Below are 24,259 nucleotides of genomic sequence, written 5' to 3' on the forward strand. Positions count from 1 at the left end.
TGAGGTCATACCTGATGACTTAGACACTGTAATGTCTCACCGGTTCCAATCTGCATGACCTTTCTATTTCCAGAGACCCCCAAAAATTGCATTTCCTGTCTCACAAATGTACATCAGAGACCCATCTATCTTTTAAAATCTTCTGGGATAGAGAAGAAAGCATTAACAGCCATTCTGTCCATCAGTTAGTGCTGGAGTCATTACCCTCAAGACAGCAGACCTTAAATATAGTTTCCTCCGTGCAATCACAGACATCCAGTAGTCAAGGAGGCTGACACAGCTATATCACTGATGCTGCTAATGCCATCTGAAAACAGTAAGCTTACTGCTTAAAGCAATCCTGCATCATCCAAACAGAACAAGCCACATCCTTCAACTCCCTACTTGCGCTTTTTATAAAACCTAGCACTGCCATTATAGATTTCATTCCCATCTGTGGTCAGCTAAAGGAGAAATTAGATATTATGCAACCAGCTTTGCATTAACAAAAGAAAAACGGCAGATGAAGTGACATATCGAGGTTATCAAATTTTGCTTGCATGACCACTCCTCAACAAGCACTATCACAATTCAGAGGAAGCATCACAATGTGATTCAAAGGAAAATTACCAGAAAGAAATTATAAACAATTCACAGGCAATAAGGCATTTAAATACCTCTGTGGTACTGAAGCAGCTATTTCATGCAGCCTTACGAATCCTTGTCCCTATTAAATTAGAATCATTGCTTACCTAAGTATTTTCTGTGTTTGATTTCAATAAATTGCATGAACAACTGCATTGTTTCCATTACTCCCTGCTAGCAGTCAGAAAACAGCATGTTTTGAATATGTGCCAGTATTATGACAGCAAAAATGTGCTTTGATATCAAACAAAACAATCATGCATGGTGTTTTTTCTGATAGGAGAGGCCCTTTTAAGCTAACAAATGTACAGTATCCTTAGAATTTTTAAAATTATTTAGAATACAAAGTAATAAACAGATTTTTTTATTAAAATGCATACTTGATGCAAGTGAAACTTATTATAAATCATTATATTTATTTTTGCTATCACTATGGCTACAAACTTATGCAAACAAAAAATCACTTCACAAACTAGGACAAAACAGCGCCACCAAGAAAACTGGAAAAGGTTATCATTTAATAATTACTCTGAATTCTAGACCCACAGAAAAATTACTCATGTTCACATAGTTAGAAAGTCCTATTGAAGGATTCCTTCCTTATCCTTAAACACACAGCAACAGCCCCTCAACACATACTGAAATATAATGGTATACCAGTCACATTTTACAGACAAATACAAGTTGGAGGAAAATTTCCTCTCTAATTTAACTAAAGTTTGCATGTTATTCAAATGAATTTGGATGTTCTTCTTTACTTTGAAATAATGTTTTAGCTGAAACTAGGAAGTAAATGGTTCTAAATTAATTCACTCAGATGCTATTCAGTTATATTAATATTATTGTTATTATTATTGTACAGTTGTGGTAATTGCACTTTTGAGTACTTAAGAGTTAATCAGATTTGGATTATAGTCATTCACATTAAGGTCCTAATAAAAGTGGACTGGTCTCATCCATGACCACTGTGTATTTGCCTTTAGAGAGAGAAACTGTCTGCTATCAGTTTTTAACTGATTCACTTTATACAGTGTGCAACTGCCTCAACAATATGGATGCTACATCTACAGGAAAGGGGAATTCAGTTAGTCACACACTCATACAAGGTCTGCAGTGACATATGTGGTGGCGTAACAGAGGCTAGTCAGTGAAGCCTTAGGAGGCTTTAAGGTGCAGTAGGGAACCAGATTGGGCCAGATTTGATGATGCTTTCTATACTCTCCAAGAGAATTTATCTTGAGGCCAAAAAACTCAACACTATTTTTTACTGCTGATGATAGCAGCAGTCAGGGTGTCACACTGAACATCACGAATATTCTTGAAAGCAGCCACTTTTAAAGTTTTTTCCAGAATAACTCATGAATTCACCTTCAATCTAGAAAATATAACCATATCTACATGCAGAGGATATAAATACACATCCAGAAGGAGACAAAAGGCCCTTTGAAAAATAAGTAAGAATGATTCATCAGTAAAAGTTGTGCCAGGGAAGGTTAAGATTGAATATTACGGAAAATTTCTTCGCTGAAAGAGCAATTAAGCACTGGAACAGGCTGCCAAGGGAAGTGGTGAAATCACCATCCCTGGAAGTGTTCAAAAAATATGTAGATGTGGTGCTTAGGGACATGGTTTAGTGGTGGACTTGGCAGTGTTAGGTTAACAGTAGGACTCAATGATCTTGGAGGTCTTTATTGACCTTCTATGATTCTGTGAAAAGAAGGGGATAATGGCTTTCTCTGAATCAGTATGCAATGAGAATACCTCCCAAGGTAATACATTTCTTTACAAAAGTAATTTTTATTTATATACATATACACACCAGTACTAAATATTCAGTTATTTACTCCTATGCAAACACCCAATTCTGCAATACTATATTCTGATCAGCAGCTACTTACAACTTCATGGAGAGTACAACTTGGCATCCTTAAATTGCTGGCAATCTACCCCAGGTTCCCCGAAGCCACCTAGCCAGGGTACGAAACCAAACAACATAGTAGGAAGTGATCAAATTAAAAAAAAAATTATGTATATGCTGCTGAGCCAGCATTCATAAACATAATAGGCTATGTCTGTGCAAATCTTGTACTATATTATGATCTCTCACCTAGCTGGATATTTGAAGAATTCAAGAGCTAGCAAAAGACAAATTATAAATGGACTCAGAACTATAGAGTTCTTTTTTCACCCATATTAGCCCAGCTAGTGGAATATTTTCCCAGAAGTTATTCCATGTTTTTCCTCATGGTAATCACATTACTATATTGCAGAGTGCACATTTTAACATTCCATTAGCAATTTCAAAACAGAGAGAGGGTATAGATACAACACTATTTTACATAAGTATAGATACTTATTCTGTGAGAAGTTAAAGCAAAAATCTGGCAAGGCATTCCCTTTAGAATACCAACAGGTATCATCTTATAGCACACAAATACATTACTCACAAACACAGTTTGCTTTTATTTAATTTTTCTTCATAGGAAAAAAAGAAATAACCAAAAATGAGTTTAAAAAAAAAAAAAAAAAGGGGGGGGTGGAATTCAAGGTAAAATAAAGGTCAGTTTGAGTCTATCACAAATCAGCTTCAAATCAAAGAGAGCTGGCCTAAGCAGTCAGTGAGCAAATAACAGAAGCTCTGTCACTTCAATTTTTAAATTAAATTTAAGTAACATTTCCTAGTAGTAATGATCACAATAGGGAGCATTTGAGATCAATGAAAAGTATTCCAGACTGTAAAAGTAAAGTGAGATGATTGTCATGCTCTACCAAAAGGCCTGGAAGAACAATATAAACACACTTCCCAGCAGCCTTTTGGGGGATAAATTTTACTATATATTTTATTAACAACTAGAGCATAAGTAGTATGAATGACACCAAAAATCATAATTTGGTTTTGTTCCAACATTTCTAGTATTGGAAAGCACTGATAATTTATGAGGAATGGAACATCACCAGGAAGTTATGCATTGTCTTCAGGACCTCAGGAATAAAACTGGTGTAAAATTTAATAGTGCAAAATGAAAAGATGTGAAGTTACAGATTGTTACATTTTCACTAAAGAAATGAGAGCTCAGTAGTTGAAAATCACAGTGGATGAAACTGTGGGGACAAAGATGATCACAGAGTTGATGTGAGCTACCAACACAATGTCCCTATGGAAATGGAAAGCAAATTTCAAAATTATCAGAGAAGATATTTCTCGTACATAGATATCAACATTTAGGCAATAACAGTAAGTTCTATTTCAATATTGTTGTTCTTGCTTATGATCATTTGTGCCTATAAAAGAAATTCAAACTGCAAGAGATAAAGACTTTTACAATGGTCAGGGAAATAGAAGAATTCGCTATGTTTAGCTTAACAAACCAAAGACTAAGGGAGAGATCTGTGGATGTGTCAAGATAGAAGTGCCAAGGAAAAAGAACAAAAAATATGTAGAACAATTTTGGAGCAAGCATATCACTAATGTTATGGGGAGGGGAGGGGAGGGGAGGGTTTATTATCACAGATTAGAGGTCTGCAAGAGCAGGAAATCAAAAACCAAGAGCGTGGCTTTCTCTTACATTTCTACAAGAGGCAATCATAAGAATGGAGACAAGGGATTTAAAACAGAAGAAACTGAAGTTAAAGCAGATTTGGTAGAAGAAGTAGGATCTAAGGAAAATCAGAAGATTGCTCTGGGGCTGAACATTGATTGGAAATAAGTTTAGAACACTGAATAAAACAAACAAACAAAAACCAAACAAACAAACAAAAAAACACCACACTTGACAATAGCTGGTTTATCCTGTACTAAAGACACCAAGTTGTTGTCTCAATATGTAGATTAGTATTAACAACATAAATAGCTCAGCAATTTCTCTTAACCAAAATAATTCATGAGTTCTTAAGTTTCAGCTGATTGCTCAGATCAAGACAGATTTAAAATTATCTTTGTGCTTGAGTGGAATAAATTCAAAAGTAATTAATGATAGCCCAAGTCCTGTTAATCCTAATGACAGGACTGTTTCTACTACCCTTTTCTAGTCTACAGATACACATATTACTTAATTCTCCCATTAAATTATTGGTTTGGGTTTTTTTGTTACATTGTAAATACTCTAGACCAAAAGGAAAACCGTTTAGAAAACCTATGTTTATATTTATTAACTCAGCACAAACTTGTGATATATCACAGACAGGCTTACTATGTTATCTCAAATGAGATACTGTTCAAAGATTCTCTTTCTGTGATTATTTCAACAGGCATTACATAAGTCTAATCAGTTCATCAGTGGATAATCATGGCTCTCGTTAAAGAAAACTCAAAACATTTATAAAGCAAAATAGGAAAAGAGCAGAGGCAAACCTGAACCATGGCTGCATAGTCGAAATTTGCAAATGAACTTCTTGGTTCAGATTCTGCTCAATAGTTAATATAGCTGTATCAAAACCTGGCTTTCCAAATTCCTCACTGTCAGTGCTGTTGTGTCCTAGCACTAAAACTCAAGCTTGTACATCAGGCCGGTCCCTGATAATCCAGGCCCCTGCAATATATTTCCAAGAAATTTGAACAAATATCTAATAAACAGTTTTAAAACAGTGAAAAGTAAAGAAGATTTATGTTCAGCATCTTACCTTCAAAAACAACTTTAAAATGTCTGACATCCCATTTTTTGGAAGACAAGGCAGGAGAAGGACTTCTCTCTTTGACTGCTGAGAAGCAATCCTATACTTCCAGTGTACATAAGCGATGGTTGCTTGTATTTGGTTTTGGAAAAGTAAAGAATACAAAATCTCCTCTAGGCTTGCAATTGTGCATTTATTTATTTTTCAGCTAAATTGTATTTACCTAAATCACATCTTCATGTAAAAATAATACTGAAGTGATAAATTTTAAATGTGTGTCTAGAAGGTGAATAATTTTATTTTAAATGACCGTGCCCTCTTTTTCTGACTCTAAAGAAGGCAAAGCTTTCCACCTTTTTAAGCATCTCAACAGTATAGTAACATGTGCCATGGCCTGGGAAAATCTCTTCTCCTTTTATTAACTGACATTACATTGCATTTTATTAACATGGCTGACATAGGGCTTCACTTGCAACCATTGAGGATGCTAGAATTGATTACAGGGAAATATTTTCCCCACCTCAAGAGGTGATGATGGACTCTTGACTCCCTGATGTATAGCACAACAGAAATTAATTCTCCTTACAAAGGAAGAAATAGCAATTTAATTGAAAATGCTGGAACCCATTAGCAAAACATGTGCCCCTAGCTTTTCCACAGAAGAAACAGCAGAACAGGCAATGCTGCTCTGGGTATCTCCCAAATATCACACAATATTGAAGCTGCAGCCTAGGTATATTGCACACCTCATATCTATCTTTCTTTTGATCCTTTTCATCTCTTCTTTGTCCCTAAAGAGAAAAAAAATCTCATTCTTGCTTAAGAAAAAGTTGTCAGTTCACTAAACCCAGCTTCTTATCTGCCTCAGAATAAATCTGACTTTTCTAAATATTTTGCATTAAAAAGTTCTCTTTCAAAGAAGAAAAATGTTAAATTTTGACATATAATTACCATTATCCTCTCTGCTAGCAGAAAATGATGGCAAAATGCCAACTTGCTTGTCTGCTATAGATAAGACATTTCCAAGCTTCCATCCTTCCCTTTAGAGAAAACAGAAGGGAAGACCAGCCAGGAGAAAGCCTATCCTGTCAGCTGATCCTGTAAGGAAAAGAATTAATATTCTCCTAGCAAAAAACATTTTCCTCTGAGCCTGAGGTAAATTATATGCCTTACCATATGCTATGATGGCCCTTTCAAGAATGACAAATTTGATGAATTTTTCCTGGATGGTCTTTCATACAATCTCTTCTCATCACCTCCAGCTTCTGCTGCCGGCAAACTCTCAAGAGGCATAAATCAGCATAGCATCACTAAATTATATAACTTCTACCCACTAGGGATTTAGTCCCTTCTATTTCAGACTTTTATAAAAAGTCTATGTGCATTCTTCAATGCACATTTATACTGAGGGCAAGCATCGGTATCAATACCGACTGGGGGGTGACAGGATTGAGATCAGCACTACAGAGAAGGACTTGGGGGTCCTGCTAGATGAAAAGCTGGACATGACCCAGCAATATGCACTTGCAGCCCAGAAGACAAAGAGTATCCTGGGCTGCAACAAAGGAAGTGTGGCTTACAAATCAAGGGAGGTGCTTCTGCCTCTCCACTCAGGCAAATACTGCATTCAGCTCTAGAGGCCTCACCACAAGAAAGAAATGGACCTGTTGGACCTGGCCAGAGGAGGTCCACCAAAATTATTAGAGGGCTGCTACCCGCCCCTCCCCCCCCCCCCCCCTCCCCCCCGGTGAATACAGGCTGAAAGAGTTGGAGTTGTTTAACATGGAGAAGGCTCTGGGACAATGTTATTGCAGCCTTTCTGTACTTAAAGGGGGCCTAAAGCTAGGATGGTGACAGTCTTTTCAGCAGAGCCTGTTGAGAAAGGACAACTGGTTGATGTAGGAAAACAGAAAGGGGGAAAATAAGAGAACTCCCCCCAAAACTAGGAGCAGGCCTCAAAGTTCATGTTGGGATGCCCTGGATTAAATCACAAAATTAGAAATACAAACTCTATAAACTATACTAATTTGTAGACATTTATGGATAAATATGGGGCAGAAGATAGTATTTTCTAGAACAATTCAAAACGCTTTAAAATGTTAATTGTCACTATATTTTTTTAAATATTTAAAACACTATTTTACACCCAATAATGCAAGGGCATAGCTAAAAATGTTAAGACCTCAAGAAAAAAAAAAATAACCAATAATTGCTTCAAAGATAGAAATCTGGGACAAAATGCCCATTGGAATATAAAGAGCCTCCCACAGGAGCTTCAAAAGTCAGACGCTGCCTGCTTTTATATTTAAACTGCCTTTCAGCTAGCTAACTACTTGCGGACATGACACTTGTGAAAAAGTGTAAAGGACAAAGAAAGATAAAACAACGTCACAAGGAAAATGTAATCCTTAGACACAATCTGGTCATAAGGAGTTTCATGGTTTTGAAGGTGGATTGGTGATTTTACATATCATAGAATCATTGAATGGTAGGGGCTGGAAGGGACCTCTGGTGATCATCTAGTCCAAACACCTGCTAACACAGGTACAACTAGATCTGGAACATATCCAAGCCAGGTTATATAGATCTCCAGAGAAAGAAATTCCTCAACCTCTCTTGGCAGCCTGTTCCACTGCTCCATCACCCTCTAGTTTCTCCTTTAGCTCAAGTGAAACTTCCAGTGTTCTAGTTTTTACCTGGCCACCATTGACAAGAGTCCAGCTCCACGCTCATGACCCCCACCCTTTAGATATTTGTATGCATTTATAAGATACCATCTCAGTCTGCTCTTTTCCAGGCTACACAGCCCCAAGCCTCTCAACCTTTCCTCCTAAGAGAGGTGTGTTCCCCTAATCATCCTTGTGGCTCTCCATTGGACTCTCTCCAGTAATTCCCTGTCCTTCTTGAACTTGGAAGCCCAGAACTGGGCATCATACTGCAGGTGCAGCCTCAGCAGAGGCAGAGCAGAGGGAGAGGAGAACCTCCCTCAACTTGCTGATCACACTCTTCATAATACATCCCAAAAAACAGCTGGCCTTCTGGATCACGAGAGCAGATTGCTGGTTCATAGTTACTGTGTTGCCCACCAGCACCCCAAAATCCTGTAGCTTTGTGGGTCCTCTTTCTTGCAGTTTTTGAAGATTGGAGTGACAGTGGCTTTCCTTCAATCTTCAGGCACCTCCTCTATTCTCCACAACCTTGCAAAATTGAAGGAGAGTAGCTTAACCTTATCTAGTTCCTTCAGCACTCATGGATGCATCCCATGGGGGCCCATGGATTTGTGGGTGTCCAGCTTGTGTAGGTAATCTCTAACCCAGTCCTCCTTGACTAAGAGAGTGCCTGCCTTCCTCCAGACTTTTTCTCTTACCTCCAGGGACTGCTGGCCTAATCACTAAAGGTGGAAGCAAAGGCGGCATTCAATAACTCCACCTTCTCTGTATCCTCTGTCACCAGGTCATCTACATCATTCAGTAGCAGGCTCACATTTTGCCAGGTGTTCCTTTTCCTGCTAATGTACCAGAAGAAGCCCTTTGTGTTGTTTTACATACTTTGCCAGATTTAATTCCAAGAAGGCCTTAGATTTCCTCGTAGCATCCCTACATACTGGCAAGATTCCTATATGCCTCCCAAGTGGCCACATACAGTGGATTTCAATATTCTAATTGAGTTTTTCCAGAAGCAACTTTCTCATCATGAAAGTCTCTCACCTGCTTGATTTCTTACTCATAGGGATGCACTGATCTTGAGCTTGGAGGAGGTGACATTTGAATATTAACCATCTCTCTTCAGGTCTCCTACCTTCCAGGGCCCTAACCCATGGGATTCTTCCAAGCAGGTCTCTGAAGAGGTCAATGTTGGCTGAAATCCAGGGCTGCAATCGTACTTACTATCTTGGTACTTCCTCACATGGTCCTAAACTCCACCATCTCATGGTAACTGCAGCCAAGGCTGCCTCCAACCTTCACATCCCCAACTGGGCTTTCTTTGTTCATTAGCACAAGGTCCAACAGCACATTATATGCTTGTCTTATAATGATTAACAACAGTAAAAACAAACAAAACCCCCAAACTTTAAACAAAATTAGTCAAGTCTTGTGAATACCAGATCTATTAAACACTTCTTTCTGCCTCAAGCTGTGTCAGGGGAGGTTTAGGCTGGATGTTAGGAAGAAGTTCTTCACAGAAAGAGTAATTGGCCATTAGAATGGGCTGTCCAGGGAGGTGGTGGAGTCACCATCACTGGAGGTGTTTAAGAAGAGACTGGATGGGGCGCTTGGTGCCATGGTTTAGTTGATTAGATGGTGTTGGATGATAGGTTGGACTTGATGACCTGGAGGGTCTTTTCCAACCTGGTTAATTCTATTCTATTCTATTCTATTCTATTCTATTCTATTCTATTCTATTCTATTCTATTCTATTCTATTCTATTCTATTCTATTCTATTCTATTCTATTCTATTCTATTCTATTCTATTCTATTCTATTCTATTCTAAAGAGAACCCTGCAAACACCAGAGTGAAATTATAATACCTGGAGTGCAGTAACAGGCCTTCTGGAACAGCCCCATTGTAAAGACTCTTCACCTTTAAGTTATTAACTGTGGAGCTATGCTACCTGTAACTTTTTTATTTGCCAAAGGTGCAAAGACATTGATTTCCCTGATTCTTCATACTCATTCTCTCTTAAGTGTATATATATATCATATACATGTGGTAAGCGTATCATTTCACATCTTAAATACTGTATGAACTTGACCTGTCTGATGGATATAGAATAGAATAGAATAGAATAGAATAGAATAGAATAGAATAGAATAGAATAGAATAGAATAGAATAGAATAGAATAGAATAGAATAGAATAGAATAGAATAGAATAGACCAGACCAGGTTGGAAGAGACCTTCAAGATCATCACATCCAACCTATCATCCAACACCACCTAATCAACTAACCCATGAAATCAAGCACCCTGTCAAGTCTCCTCCTGAACACCTCCAGTGACGGCGACTCCACCACCTCCCCAGGCAGCCCATTCCATAGCGCAATCACTCTCTCTGTGTAAAACTTCCTCCTGACCTCCAGCCTGAACCTCCCCTGGCGCAGCCTGAGACTGTTTCCTCTTATTCTGGTGCTGGCTGTCTGGGAGAAGAGACCAATCTCTGCCTGTCTACAACCCCCCTTCAGGTAGTTGTAGACAGCAATAAGGTCACCCCTGAGTCTCCTCTTCTCCAGGCTAAGCAGGCCCAGCTCCCTCAGCCTCTCCTCATAGAGCTTGTGTTCCAAGCCCCTCACCAACTTTGTTGCCCTTCTCTGGACACGCTCCAGCAAGTCAACATCCTTCCTAAACTGAGGGGCCAAGAACTGGACACAGTACTGGAGGTGTGGCCTAACCAGTGCAGTGTACAGGGGCAGAATGACCTCCCTGCTTTTGTGCATTACGTACAAAATTTAGCTCAGATCAGATCTATCACAGCTAAGTATACACAGGATAATAAGCCTCTCCCTGTGTCCTGAAAGAGAAATTCAACACTATTCAATTTCACCTTTTCTTTTTTGTCTCCATCAGAAAGGGAAGAAAATAGTGGTGAGACCACCTCCCTGGAGAGTTTCTTTCCTACTCTCATCTCCCTCCAGTGATCATCAGTGGAATCACCATACATTCAACACCAGCACAGTCTTGCTTCGGGCCTTCCTGCTCTCTTAAAGACTTACTGTCTTCCAAATTGGTAAGAAAATGAAGCAGATGAGCTTCGAATAAAATCTAAGGCTAAGTGAGGAAGAAAAGACTGCTTCCGACAAGCAGTCATTACATCCCCTCATAAACTCCCCTGCTCAAAACCCTTTTTCAAATTTCCTCTTAGGTTACAATGAGCCAATTTAGGTTACACTGAGTCAGTTTTCATCCAAATTTCAGGGAAAAGGCTAACTGTAAAGGAAGAGCATTCTCACCACATGACAGTTGTCTAGCAGCCTCATCGTACACCTCAGAGAGAACCACACAGATTCAGCTTTTGCTATCTCCAATGTTTGAAAAGACACTACCATACATACTTGGACTGAAACCTGATCACTGAGTTCTCAGACCAGTCTCAGGCTCTACACAGGACCAGCATCACTAAATTTGCACTGGTAAAAAGATGTGACATCAATCCGTCAGAAATATATACTCAGTGACATGATTTCCATTCTTTCCCTCATTCTCCAACATACTTTAAAATACACATCTCTGAGACATAAATACTCATTATATGAAAAAAAAAAAATCAAATTTGATACAAAATTGTTACATTCTTTTCTCTTTGTTAAAAGATATGCTGACATTTAGCACTGTGACAGTCACAAAAGTACATGGTTAAAAATTGGCTTTGAACGACATCACCTGCAGAACAGTCTCACATGGGAAACGATGCCAGTTTTACTACCTGGAACTGTCAAAACTCAGCTGGATAAAGTGCCCTAAATCTCCTACACAAAAGAAACTTTTCTTATGAACTTGTTATGAACATACTAAAAAAATTGTACTTGATGTCACACTTCATGAATTCTTTAGCTATAACATGCTGAGGTCTCAAATATCCAGGTAACTGAAATACTTAACTTGAACACGGGACTACCATGACTGTAACACCACCAATCCAGGTAATTAAATTATTTTGATTCTTGGTCCAGCGTAAGGTACAAAGTCTTTTAGGGGGAAAAAATGCTTCATTTAAGAAACTAATGCTAATTGCTTCCACTTGCTCTCTGTAATGTTGTCTCATAAAGAGATTAGTAGCACTGAATATTGTAATTATCAAGCTTGGTCAATACAAATTATGTGAATTCTAACAGATGACCTCCAAGTTTTGGATTTATTTCTACTTTTATTACATAAAAACAAAAGGTAATGAAATGTTCAAGGACACATCCATTAACTTGAGTTTTCAGATAAACTGCCAAAGGTTAGAGTTTCAGAAGTGAAGAAGGTAAAAAATAAAACACATGAAGATTTGACTTGGTTTTAGATAATGAGAATTCTAACTTCATTAAGTGCATGTAAGCACTAATATTTGTATTAGTTCCTCCCAAATCTATTTTTCAAGAAGTTCTTGAATGCCTTTCTAGATAATACATGGCACCACGAATTCCACCTCTGGTATAATCCAAGAACACCTGTGTTATTTCAATAGTCTGATTATCATCAAATCCGTATTACTTCTACACGATTCTTCAAGTCACCAATCAAATTTTTGTTTTTAAGAAGAAATTCTACATCATAACATGCTCCATGTTATGTGCAATCTCAAAGGAAAAGACTATGTAAAATGAGAATCAGGACACACACTACTACGAAATTTTGAACATTTCAACTCTCCACAGCATTTTCCAATTGCTGGCCAGAGACAATGTAGATCTCAATCACAGTCTCCTCCCTACATTGAAAAACAAGCAAATATATGCAGCCAGCACTCACTTGGTAGCAAGTTGATGAGAGACTTCAATCTATTATTTCATAAATTCTTCTTAATTATTAAAGTTGCTACACAACTCATGCAAAAGCCACTTTACCATGAATAATTTTAAATACCACAGTTATGTGGCCCTACAAATACCTCATTCAGGATAGTAATTACCAACAAAAAATGAGAAAATTCACTCAATGATAACAGAAGTATTTAGAATAAATGGAAGAGAAATAATTCATGCTAATGCAAAAGACAGTACTTTGCATTATGGGCCAAGAAAAGCAGTTTAGACCATATCACAAAAAGAAAATTCTCATAAATGTTTAATTTTTTTTTAAATTACTTTCTTAGTTCACTTAGCCTCCAGCAGTCGATAAACCATAGGCATTTATATAATCTATTCCAACTCATCAGGAATCACTCATTCCCTTGACAAGGGTGGGAAAAAAGTGATTAGGGAAACCAAATCAGAGCTTGAGTTAAAGGCAGTGTTATATTTGACCTGTTGCCTCTTTCTCAGCTTGAAAACAAAAACAGAATAAAACAAACAAACAAACAAAAACATCATCAGAAGAAACAAAATTAGTCTAAGATGAAGAAATGAGTTTTTTATTCAAAGAGATGCTCCATATACCCACCTTATTACCTCTCCCAAAAATACAGTGCCTAAAAATATACTATAAGTAAAAAATCTGAATCTCTCATTCCTAGCACTGTCATAATCTATTTCAAGAGTAATGCATTGCTTTCCCTTGCTTATGCTCTCAAGCCCCTCAATCAACTTGACATTCCTAAGTCTAAGCCTATTTTTCAGGTCACCAGTATGACCTGTGTGCAAAGCCTTATGACCCACTGGTGTTTACAGTTTGATGGGATTATGCCCACATGGAAACTGTCTATCACATTTGCTACCAATAAGGTAATAAGCAAAGCTTTTGGGTCTTCTAAAAAGTTTTTCAAGATGATTTCAAACTTTGGAGACACATCTTTATATGTCTTAACCATACAGAATATTTTGGAGCCCTGGCACTACACCCAGATGGTGCACATGCCATGCCAAAGGCTGACCATCAGTTTCTTGGGTGTTCAGGAAGCGAAAAATTCTCATATGCTACTAAGCACAACAGGCCATTCTGGTCAGAAAAAATGGAAAACACATTGACATGTCAAGAGAAAGGCCTATTTACACTCAGCTCCGTCTTTATTTTCAGTTTCAGACTTTCTCTTGTACATAATTTCTTTTCTTCATAATCCAAGACATACTACAGTTTGGGTAGCTATCAGAAGTATTAAAATAGCAGGTTCTTACTAATATTCATTTTCAAGCAGCTTAAAAAATAGTATGTAAGTCATTTTTCTGATTTTAATAGTTCCAGGTTTTTAATATAAATATATGTATTACATTTTATATGAATAATTATTATTAATTAAGCACTTCTGTTTTGAACCCGTGCTACCAGCAAAACAATGAAAGGAGGCGAAAAGGACAAAAAGCGGAAGACAGAGTCAAGGATTTCTTTTGCTTCTTCCCAGTGGGGGACCCTGGACAGGCTCAGGGACACCTGGTGTCAGCAGGGTCCCGATTTCTGTTCAGGTTCATCCTTTCCTTTCCCCCCAGGCAGAGCACTCCCAGGGTGCTCCTCCTGCTCCTTACACAGCAGACTGTTGCCTGAACCCTCATGTTGAGCACCACCCCTCTACCCAGTCTGTCAGGCTAGCTCATATACTGAATTAATAAATATAGATTATATTAATTATTCATACAGTACAGTCTGACACATAAGATTGAATGTCATGGTTATCCTGAAGGTAGAAAACATTGAGTTTTACATAACATGTTCATTAAATGCAGTGAACTAATTAAAGTATGTTAATTAGGTAATAGTCAAGTAGAATTCAGTATTTGGTAGAGACTGGTCACTGTTAATACCTTGTATTGTGTTAATACCCTGGCTGTATTTTTATGCTTAATGAGCAAAAGGAAAAGCTGATTATTCAGAAAGCACCAAAAGGAAAAAAAAATAATAATCACATGTGTTACGTGTTGGAAAAATAGCCTCAGGTGACAAGAGGAAATACATACCAAAGAAACTGGCACTCTAACAAAGAAAGTATCATTTCAAAGCCACAAACAACATGCTGTCACTGGGAATTTTACATATTTGGATTCTAGGAAGCAATACTTAATTGTTGATGGCAATACAATGGCAAATATCAATTTTAATTGCACAAGCTAGCTGTCTTCTACCTGCACTATGTAAATGTTTTTCCTGGTTTCTTATATTTACATTTACTTCATGAAAAATGAGATTAAGTCTTCCATATCAAATGCTTCAGACAAAAAAATAACTGAGAAGAAAGTAATGATTAATTAAACTCCTACTCACACAGGGCAAATGTTGGTGAGAAATATATATGTATATGTCTGTCACAGGGAATAAAGCCTACATAATGCTCTGTATGCAATTAAAACATACTCTGGGCTTATGTTAAACTTTCTTTTTCTTTTCCTTCTGTATCTTATTGCTCTGCTTTTCACTTGGTATGAAATGGCATGACCAAACCTAGAAAGCATTTTGATGTACATTTTATTACAAAGAAAGAAAAAAAAAAAAGTCCAATTACTGTTGTCAATGAAAAGGATCTAAACGAAGGCCTGCATTTTCTTTAGAAGACAACTGGAATAGCCCCAGTAACAAAGATGACAGATGTTGGCAATAGTAAACTACTCATGGCAAAAATCAAACTACTTAAATTCTTTTTATAAGCTCAGTAGCATAAATTTAGGATATTATTACTTGGTCATTAAAAAAAAAAAGTGAATTCTAGTATAAAAGACTGCAAAAGACAGATTAAGAAAGGGAACCTTGCACTTGGATAGAATGTAAATAAAGTCAAAACGAGTCTTACACTTGAAAAAAAAAACCCCACACACAAACATACAAACAGAAACAAAATAATCCCATCTGATCAGCAACCACACAGGTCTAGAGGCACTTTCTTTATATATATATATCCATGTGTAGCTAAAATTCTGCTATGAGACATCTCAATCTCAACAACATAAAATTTCATGCCTAAACACAGCCTAAAGCTACCCAGGGCCTGGGCTCAGGTGCTGTTCTCACTTGCTATGTGTGTGCTCACCTTTCCTTGTTGGGCTCTGTAAAATCTACATTCAATGTCACCCAAAATACAGAGTTGACCACTGTTATGTTTTCTAACAATATTGAAACACCATCCACCCTTGTTTGTTCTACTTCAACATGGGACATATGAGTCTGTGTCTCTTCTCCGTCTGAAAGGATTTGGCGCCAATAGAAAAAGGTGAGAGCTGCTTCACAGTTGCAACAATTCTCAGGGACAAAAGAAACAGGATTTTATATATATATCTTAAAAAAAATGAGAAAGAATTTGAACTGAGGTCTCCTCACGCCTTGCATTAATTATATTGACCACTGAACCAGTGATACAAGGTAAGCCACAAGCATGACCACCCTTTTCCTCACAGGAGAGGGTCAGGGAGCTGTAGGAAGAAAGCAACACTCAGGCATTCTGCCAAGGTACCTAAGCCAGGTACTCACACTGAGCACCAACACCTGCACCAAGGTCAGGAGTCTGCATCTGAAAATGAGGCCCAAAACTTTCAAAAATACCCAGGAAATGCAGAAGTTTCAGTTCCATCAGAAGTCATTGGGTACAGTCAGCATGGCTTCACCAAGGGCAAATCCTGCCTGACAAACCTGGTGGCCTTCTATGAACAGGTGACAAAATTAATAGATGAGGGGCGAGCAACTGATGTCATTTACCTGGACCTGAGCAAAGCCTTCGACACTGTCCCGCACCACATCCTGGTCTCCAAACTGGTGACACATAGGTTTGATGGGTGGACCACTAGATGGATAAGGAACTGGCTTGATGGCCGCACCCAAAGAGTGGCTGTCAATGGCTCCATGTCCCAGTGGAGGCCAGTGACAAGCGGAGTCCCTCAGGGATCAGTCCTGGGACCTGTCTTGTTAAACATCTTTGTGGGTGACATGGACAGTGGCATTGAGTGCACCCTCAGCAAGTTTGCTGATGACACCAAGCTGTGTGGTGCAGCAGACACGCTGGAGGGAAGGGAGGCCATCCAGAGGGACCTCACCAGGCTGGAGAGGTGGGCACAAGCCAACCTCATAAAGTTCAATAAGAGCAAGTGCAGGGTCCTGCATCTGGGTCGAGGCAATCCCAGGCACAAATACAGGCTGGGCAGTGACTGGCTGGAAAGTAGCCCTGAGGAGGGAGACTTGGGTGTGCTGGTGGACAAAAAGCTCAACATGAGCTCTCAATGTGCACTTGCAGCCCGCAAAGCCAATCAGATCCTGGGCTGCATCAGGAGAAGTGTGGCTAGCAGGTCGAGGGAGGTGATCCTCCCCCTCTACTCAGCCCTGGTGAGACCCCACCTGGAGTACTGTGTCCAGTTCTGGAGCCCCTATTACAAGAGGGATATGGAGGTGCTGGAACGTGTCCAGAGAAGGGCCATGAGGATGATCAGAGGGCTGGAGCACCTCTCCTATGAGGACAGACTGAAGGAGTTGGGGCTGTTCAGTCTGGAGAAAAGAAGGCTCCGAGGTGACCTAATTGTGGCCTTCCAGTATCTGAAGGGGGCCTACAAGAAGGCTGGGGAAGGACTTCTTAGGATCTCAGGTAGTGATAGGACTAGGGGGAATGGAATGAAGCTGGAGGTGGGGAGATTCAGACTGGATGTAAGGAAGAAGTTCTTCCCCATGAGAGTGGTGAAGCCCTGGAATGGGTTGTTCAGGGAGGTGGTTGAGGCCCCATCCCTGGAGGTGTTTAAGACCAGGCTGGATGAGGCTCTGGCCAGCTTGATCTAGTGTGGGGTGTCCCTGCCCATGGCGGGGGCTTGGAACTAGATGGTCCTTGTAGTCCCTTCCAACCCTGAATGATTCTATGATTCTATGATTCTACGTCAGGCATTTGGATGATTTCAGGTGAGCCAGCGCACCAGCAGAAGACTGCATCAGCTTCTGGCCTAGGAGCAGCGCAACTGCAACTGCATGTGTGTGCTGGTGTACCTAGCATAACCCGATAGTCCCCAGAGTAGATGTAGCTTGCAGAAGCACAGTGTTGTGCTGCTGCAACAAAACTGCCTCCAGTGTGAGTTCATTTTATCCACAAGCAGTCAAAACCACAAATCACATTTTCAAATTTTGCCCTCACAAAACTGGCATTTTTTCACACCAAGATGGCAGCCATGCTTCAGGCAAGGGCTGAAAAGAACTGCTGGAACCAGCTCAAACTCACATTGGGTTGCAAGGTTCACAAACATTATTATCCCTAATGCTCACTGCTTAAGTGTAAGCTTATTAAGGCAAACTTCTCAGCATTCAGTTGTAAGGTCTTTCACCTCTCCCTAGTTATGACCTATCAGAGAAAATTTAGTCTCCAGTAAACTTCCTTCGAGAACATACCACATCACTGCCCAGCACTAACAAATACCTACTTAGAAAGGATAACACACTAAGTATTCAGGGCAGACCACATTCCCATGAGTTACACTCAAATTCACAAGAAACACAAGCTTTGTGTATGTTTTTTTTACCCTAAAAATTAACTGAAATGTCTACAGAAACAGCTTTTTTTGGTTATCATTTATCCTCCAGAAGAATTCACAGTATGGAACTACAGAGTTTATGTCAGGAGAAGCTTGCAACATTTCCTGTAACGCATTTCTGTAACACATGCATAGCATCAGATGCAATTAATGCTCTACCAAGAGTTCGTGTATCTCTACTGGCCATTTCCCTCAGCACATGTACCCCTTCTAGTCCATTCTCTCTGCACTTCAGTTTACATCTGAATGTAGTAGATTTATTGTAATTGACTCAAATAATAAACAATAGATATATTTCTTTTCAAACAAGGAGTTTGATTTAATGAAGTTCTGTAGATACACAAAAAACAGAACTTGAAACAATTCCATAGGATGTATCTCTCGAGTGCATCTTCCATGACATATAAACTAAAACTCTACTGCTCAGCCATGCAAAATAACTGCAACCAGTTTTTGATTTAATTTTCAAAAACACCTTAATAAGAACAACCCAGGAAATCCAACAAGGAGTCTCTCCTCATCATTACATAGTAATAAGTTAAATAGATGAAAGAGCAATGATGGTTCTGCTTTTGAGAGAAAACGATGTAACATCACCCTTGTGAGGAGCTGAGGTACTAAAATTTTAAAAGTAACAAATAATCTTTCAGACAAAGGACACTGTGCTTCTATTTCTGTTCACATTTCATCAATACGTGTGCTTTGACAGTTAACTAGGTTTAAGTGCCCAAAAAGCATTTCACAAAACCTAGGCTGTAGGCCAGGATTTGGGTTTCTTGAAACTCACCCTTGGAATTTCATAGTATAGTATCATAGTATCATAGTATCATTCAGGGTTGGAAGGGACCACAAGGATCATCTAGTTCCAACCCCCCCTGCCACAGGCAGGGACACCCCACACTAGATCAGGCTGGACAGAGCCTCATCCAGCCTGGTCTTAAACACCTCCAGGGACGGGGCCTCGACCACCTCCCTGGACAACCCATTCCAGGGTTTCACCACTCTCATGGTGAAGAACTTCCTCCTCACATCCAGCCTGAATCTCCCCACCTTCAGCTTCATTCCATTCCCCCTAGTCCTATCACTACCTGAGATCCTGAGAAGTCCCTCCCCAGCCTTCCTGTAGGCCCCCTTCAGATACCGGAGGCCACAATTAGGTCACCTCGGAGCCTTCTCTTCTGCAGACTGTACAGCCCCAACTCCTTCAGTCTGTCCTCATAGGAGAGGTGCTCCAGCCCTCTGATCATCCTCATGGCCCTTCTCTGGACACGCTCCAGCACCTCCACATCCCTCTTGTAATAGGGGCTCCAGAACTGGACACAGTACTCCAGGTGGGGTCTCACCAGGGCTGAGTAGAGGGGGAGGATCACCTCCCTCGACCTGCTAGCCACACTTCTCCTGATGCAGCCCAGGATCTGATTGGCTTTGCGGGCTGCAAGTGCAGATTGAGAGCTCATGTTGAGCTTCTTGTCCACCAGCACCCCCAAGTCTCTCTCCTCAGGGCTACTTTCCAGCCAGTTACTGCCCAGCCTGTATTTGTGCCTGGGATTGCCTCGACCCAGATGCAGGACCCTGCACTTGCTCTTATTGAACTTCATGAGGTTGGCTTGTGCCCACCTCTCCAGCCTGGTGAGGTCCCTCTGGATGGCCTCCCTTCCCTCCAGCGTGTCTGCTGCACCACACAGCTTGGTGTCATCAGCAAACTTGCTGAGGGTGCACTCAATGCCACTGTCCATGTCACCCACAAAGATGTTGAACAAGACAGGTCCCAGGACTGATCCCTGAACCTATATAAAGAGAAAGTATTCAAATGCTCTGAAAAGGTTTCATGAAATTCAGGCAGTTAATTGGTCAACAAATATGTTCATCTCAAAAAAAAAAAAAAAAAAAAAAAACACCAAAAAAAAGGACAAACATAAAACTTAAATAGTTTAAGGAGAGATGAAACACAGTGCTATTTAAGAATTAAAGAGAAGTATTTAGGATGATTTAAGCAGGTGTAATTCAAAACAACATGAACTGTTTTACATCGTAAAATTCAAGTTAAACTTCAGCAAGAACATTCAAACAATGAGAACATGAAAGACTGTAGAACCAAACAGATTAAACAAAATAGAAACCCCACCTTTCCAGACACAGAAGTGCCAGACTGAACCAAATGCAAGGCAACAGCTGACTCTTTCCTAGTACAATTGCTCGGGGGGAAAAAGAAATCTCTGTATTGTCAATAAGCAAATATCCTCACTAATCTTATCTATTTCCCAGATAATGGCTCACAGCTAAATTAGCTTTTAATCGTAAAAAGTAAGAACATTCCTATCCTAAAGGATCCTAAAGAAACTGAATCAAATAACAATCAAGCAGACGACTTCTTGTTCCTTCCTCAGCAGGAGGTAACTACATAAAGAGAGAAAAATCTTCTTTGATAGGTGACACAAGTTAGAAAACGGACCTAATCTTGTCAGCAAGACAAGAAAATGGAAATAAAAAATCCTGCTGCAATAATTTACATGAGGCTGCAGGAAGAAAACAAAATTTGGATGTATTTTTGACTGGTCATAATTAAAATGTAAAAATATTGGAGGCAAAAAGTAGATGCCATTAAAAACAAACATCAAAATCACCTAGTCAACAGATAAAAAAACCCTCCATCATATTTCAGCATCTGTATTTTATGAGTGACGGTGAATATGCCAAAACCTCTATTATTAGTGTATCAGAACAATTACTGCTATGATTCTTCTACGAAATGATCACTCCTGTGATATTTGTAACATGAAGACCAAATATAAGTAAGCTTCCAAGTAAAAATATACTAAATCATTATTAATGTCTTTCACTACAAATTTTTGTCATTTATTCTAATAGGAGTTGCCTTGTTTTCAGCAACTTTGTATCACTTAGTCTTAACAAGTCTTTTCCAGAGGGACAAAGACTATTAAATCCCCCTTCCAATCATAACTGGTTGGAGAAAATTCTGGCTCCTTAAGTGAGCATAATTCTTTGGTATGTGGAGATTTCTTCTTTTAAAGCCTTGGCATTTATGGTAGGAGAATTATCGTATTTTCCCTACATAAACAATAATTAAGCTAACATTTCATTCCTATTTTGAAACTACAGTCAATAAACTGGTATCAAATTATGAATAGTAAAAAAACCTCTATCGGATTGAAAAATAAACGTGAACATGTTATGCATGTAAAGAGTATATACAAGTAACTTGGAAATTCTGCCCCTTCCATTTCAGTCTCAAGCTGCACCAGGGGAAGTTTAGGCTCAAGGTGAGGAGAAAGTTCTTCACAGAGAGAGTTGTTAGCCATTGGAATGGGCTGCCCAGGGAGGTGGTGGAGTCACCGTCCATGGAGGTGTTCAAGAGGGAATTGAATGTGCCATTTGGTACCATGGTTTAGTAGTCATGACATCTTGGGTGACAGGTTGGACTTGATGATCTTTGAGGTCTTTTCCAACCTTATTGATTCTATGATTCTAGGATTTCAAATTCTGACTACAGTCAAAGTATTAAATTTTCTCCATCAAGAGAGGCTACTGTAATTTACTGCAACTGATGCTGCATGGTGTGATCCCCCTTTTTGCCAGCCATCTCTGATTATCCTCATCTGAGCCATCCTGAGAATTTGCAGCCCATGATCCAAGTTCTTCAAAATATTTGCAGTCAATTCTAATTGAAGACAGTGATCCCAATCAAACGATGTAGATCAAAGACTGAATGGCAGTCTATGAACAGTGTGAAGGCTTCACCATGCTCTTCCAATGCAGATCACCAACTATTTGAGGAAGGAAAGGGAAAAGTAGCCGTGGTTGGATAGATTCTAGTGCTAGAATGAGGTCCCACTGTACATCAGCCATATTGTGCATTATTAAGAAATTCTGCAGAGGACTTGTTCAACTACAGCCTCTCTACTCCCAAAATGATTGCCGTAAAAATACACCTCTCTTATGCAATGAAAACCTCCCAACAAAAAGCATGCCAGAAAAAAATATTTAGAAAAAAATACTTTCAAACCTGTGCACACCAACACAGAACAGCCTTACAGACTGGCACATACAGAAAGCACCCCATTATGCAGTAATAATTCAGTGAAGGAAGATTCCATCAATTACTATAGCAACTGGATGAAGTTCAGCGAATTAAAAAGAAACTACTTAGGCAAATTAACAAGAAAAGAATCTCAACTCTCATGTAACCTATTATGCAAGTTTTCCAATGCATTATGCAACAACATGAAATCTCCTCAATGCACCCGTAATCCCCATCTTCTACATGGTACCATGAAGGTCCACTAACAGGTCCACTTGCAGTTCACTGGGATGGATCAGTCATTCACCTTGGAAGTGAGCAATGTGTTCAGGTGCTCTCACAGCTGTTGGAGAGAAATTCCTGTAAGATCATCTATGCTTTAAGGGAATACTGTGAGGTAAAAAAACAGAGTCCCTCTACTTTTCTTGTTTGTTTTAAAAGTCTCCAAAATAAGGCATTTCAGAAACACCATCACAAATCATTGCAACGATTTAGATATTGTATTCAAGCAATATGACCTGAAATTTGCCTACACAGAAAGAGTTATGAAATACATATGCTAATTACCTAGAGTTTTAAGTCTATCATATTGATCTATTCTGGTTAGTGTGATCCAGAAAATGTCACAAATGCACCATAGAGTATGAGCTCCTTTTTTAGTCTATATAGTCATCTTTGCTACATCTGACATGTATGTCTTAATACACAAACAAATGACAAAACAGTATTTTTATTTTTTAAATGAAAACCAGTAGAAGAAAGCATCCCATTAAAGGGATCACAAAGAAAATACAGTTTGAGAACAAATTCATCATTGCTGAAGGGAATGAAAGTTAAAAGTACCTAGAAAAACAACCATCTTAAAGCATTTGACTAAGCAAATGTACAGCAGACTTTGCCACAGGAATTTGCCTGTACAGCTCTTTCTCCAGGTTCTACCCTTTTGTACTATGCCCTAGGCAATTTAAAACAAAATTGATACAAACATTATTTAAATGACCTTATATGACCTTATTTTAGTTAAATAGCCTATTTTGAACTTATTTCATAGTTAGATTTTTAAGTATTTTCCTAAAAACAGATCTATTGTCATTCACTCAGGTAACACTGCAAGTATACTGAAGCAGAAAACAAGATATATTACATCTATTCAGTTGCATATTTGCATAGTTCTTTAGGTAGACTGTATATTTTGTAAAATATCAATGTCCACTGTTAATTTTGCATTAGTTTGTCCAGAAAATTAGAGCATTTCATTGCTAGTTGGTTTGTTTTAGTTGTAGGGATGTTTTTATTGGACAAGTTGTCCAAGAGTCTAGTTCAGTGAAAATGCTATGCCAAACCTAGTTACTTGGGGTTGCTGGTTTGTTGTTTTTTTTTTGGGGGGGGGTTAGTGGGTTTATTTATTTATTCATTTCAGTAAGGACTTCCATGTATTTTTTATGTCTAAATGTCTTTGAAAATTTATGTACATATCCTTTAAATTTCAAGAGTCAGATCTCATCTTCTCCAATATCTTCTATGTACACACATGAAAGAAAGGCTTTCTTGCTTTTTCAGCTCCCAGCTGGTTTCTCAACGTTGAATGAATCCTGAATTGGCCCATCAATCAGCTCTATCACACTTGCACATCTGCAAGTAACAGAGCTTTCGTTTAGCTGGCTGAAAGTGCAGACAGCTGAAGAAGTACAAAACCCAATGATTAGGATCCCCAGTTTCTAAGTTAATTTCAGACTGCTGCCACTGCATCTCTCAGTTGTCAGAATTAGAAAACCAATATTGTACAGAACCATATGCACAATCATACAGAGTGATAATCTATTCCTCATGGTAGGGCACAGAAGACAAAGAGGAAATCCAAAGGAGAAAAACAGAAAACAAAATGAAAAGGATGAAGAAGCCAGCATATGATAATAGGATGCTATTA

General features: G+C 39.0%; 1 protein-coding gene across 6 annotated transcripts in view; it reads right to left on the bottom strand.

The window, feature by feature from the left end:
* SLC4A10 (solute carrier family 4 member 10) overlaps positions 1–24,259 on the bottom strand; it is a 167,587-nt gene that overhangs the window by 125,435 nt on the left and 17,893 nt on the right. For 2 of the 6 annotated variants that reach the window (XM_068138759.1, XM_068138758.1), the window contains exon 1: positions 12–325. The exons of 2 other annotated variants lie outside the window; for them this stretch is intronic. In XM_068138759.1, coding sequence (XP_067994860.1) covers positions 12–92 — 81 coding nt within the window. In that variant the 5' untranslated portion in view covers positions 93–325. Of the gene's footprint in view, positions 1–11; positions 327–24,259 lie in introns of those variants that run through there. 2 more of the 6 variants (XM_068138764.1, XM_068138762.1) reach the window with 2 other exon arrangements.

Source organism: Melanerpes formicivorus, unplaced genomic scaffold (genome assembly GCF_026170545.1).
Source record: "Melanerpes formicivorus ecotype bairdi unplaced genomic scaffold, bMelFor1.0.p_v2 SCAF_5, whole genome shotgun sequence".
NCBI classification, from domain to species: Eukaryota; Metazoa; Chordata; class Aves; order Piciformes; family Picidae; genus Melanerpes; species Melanerpes formicivorus.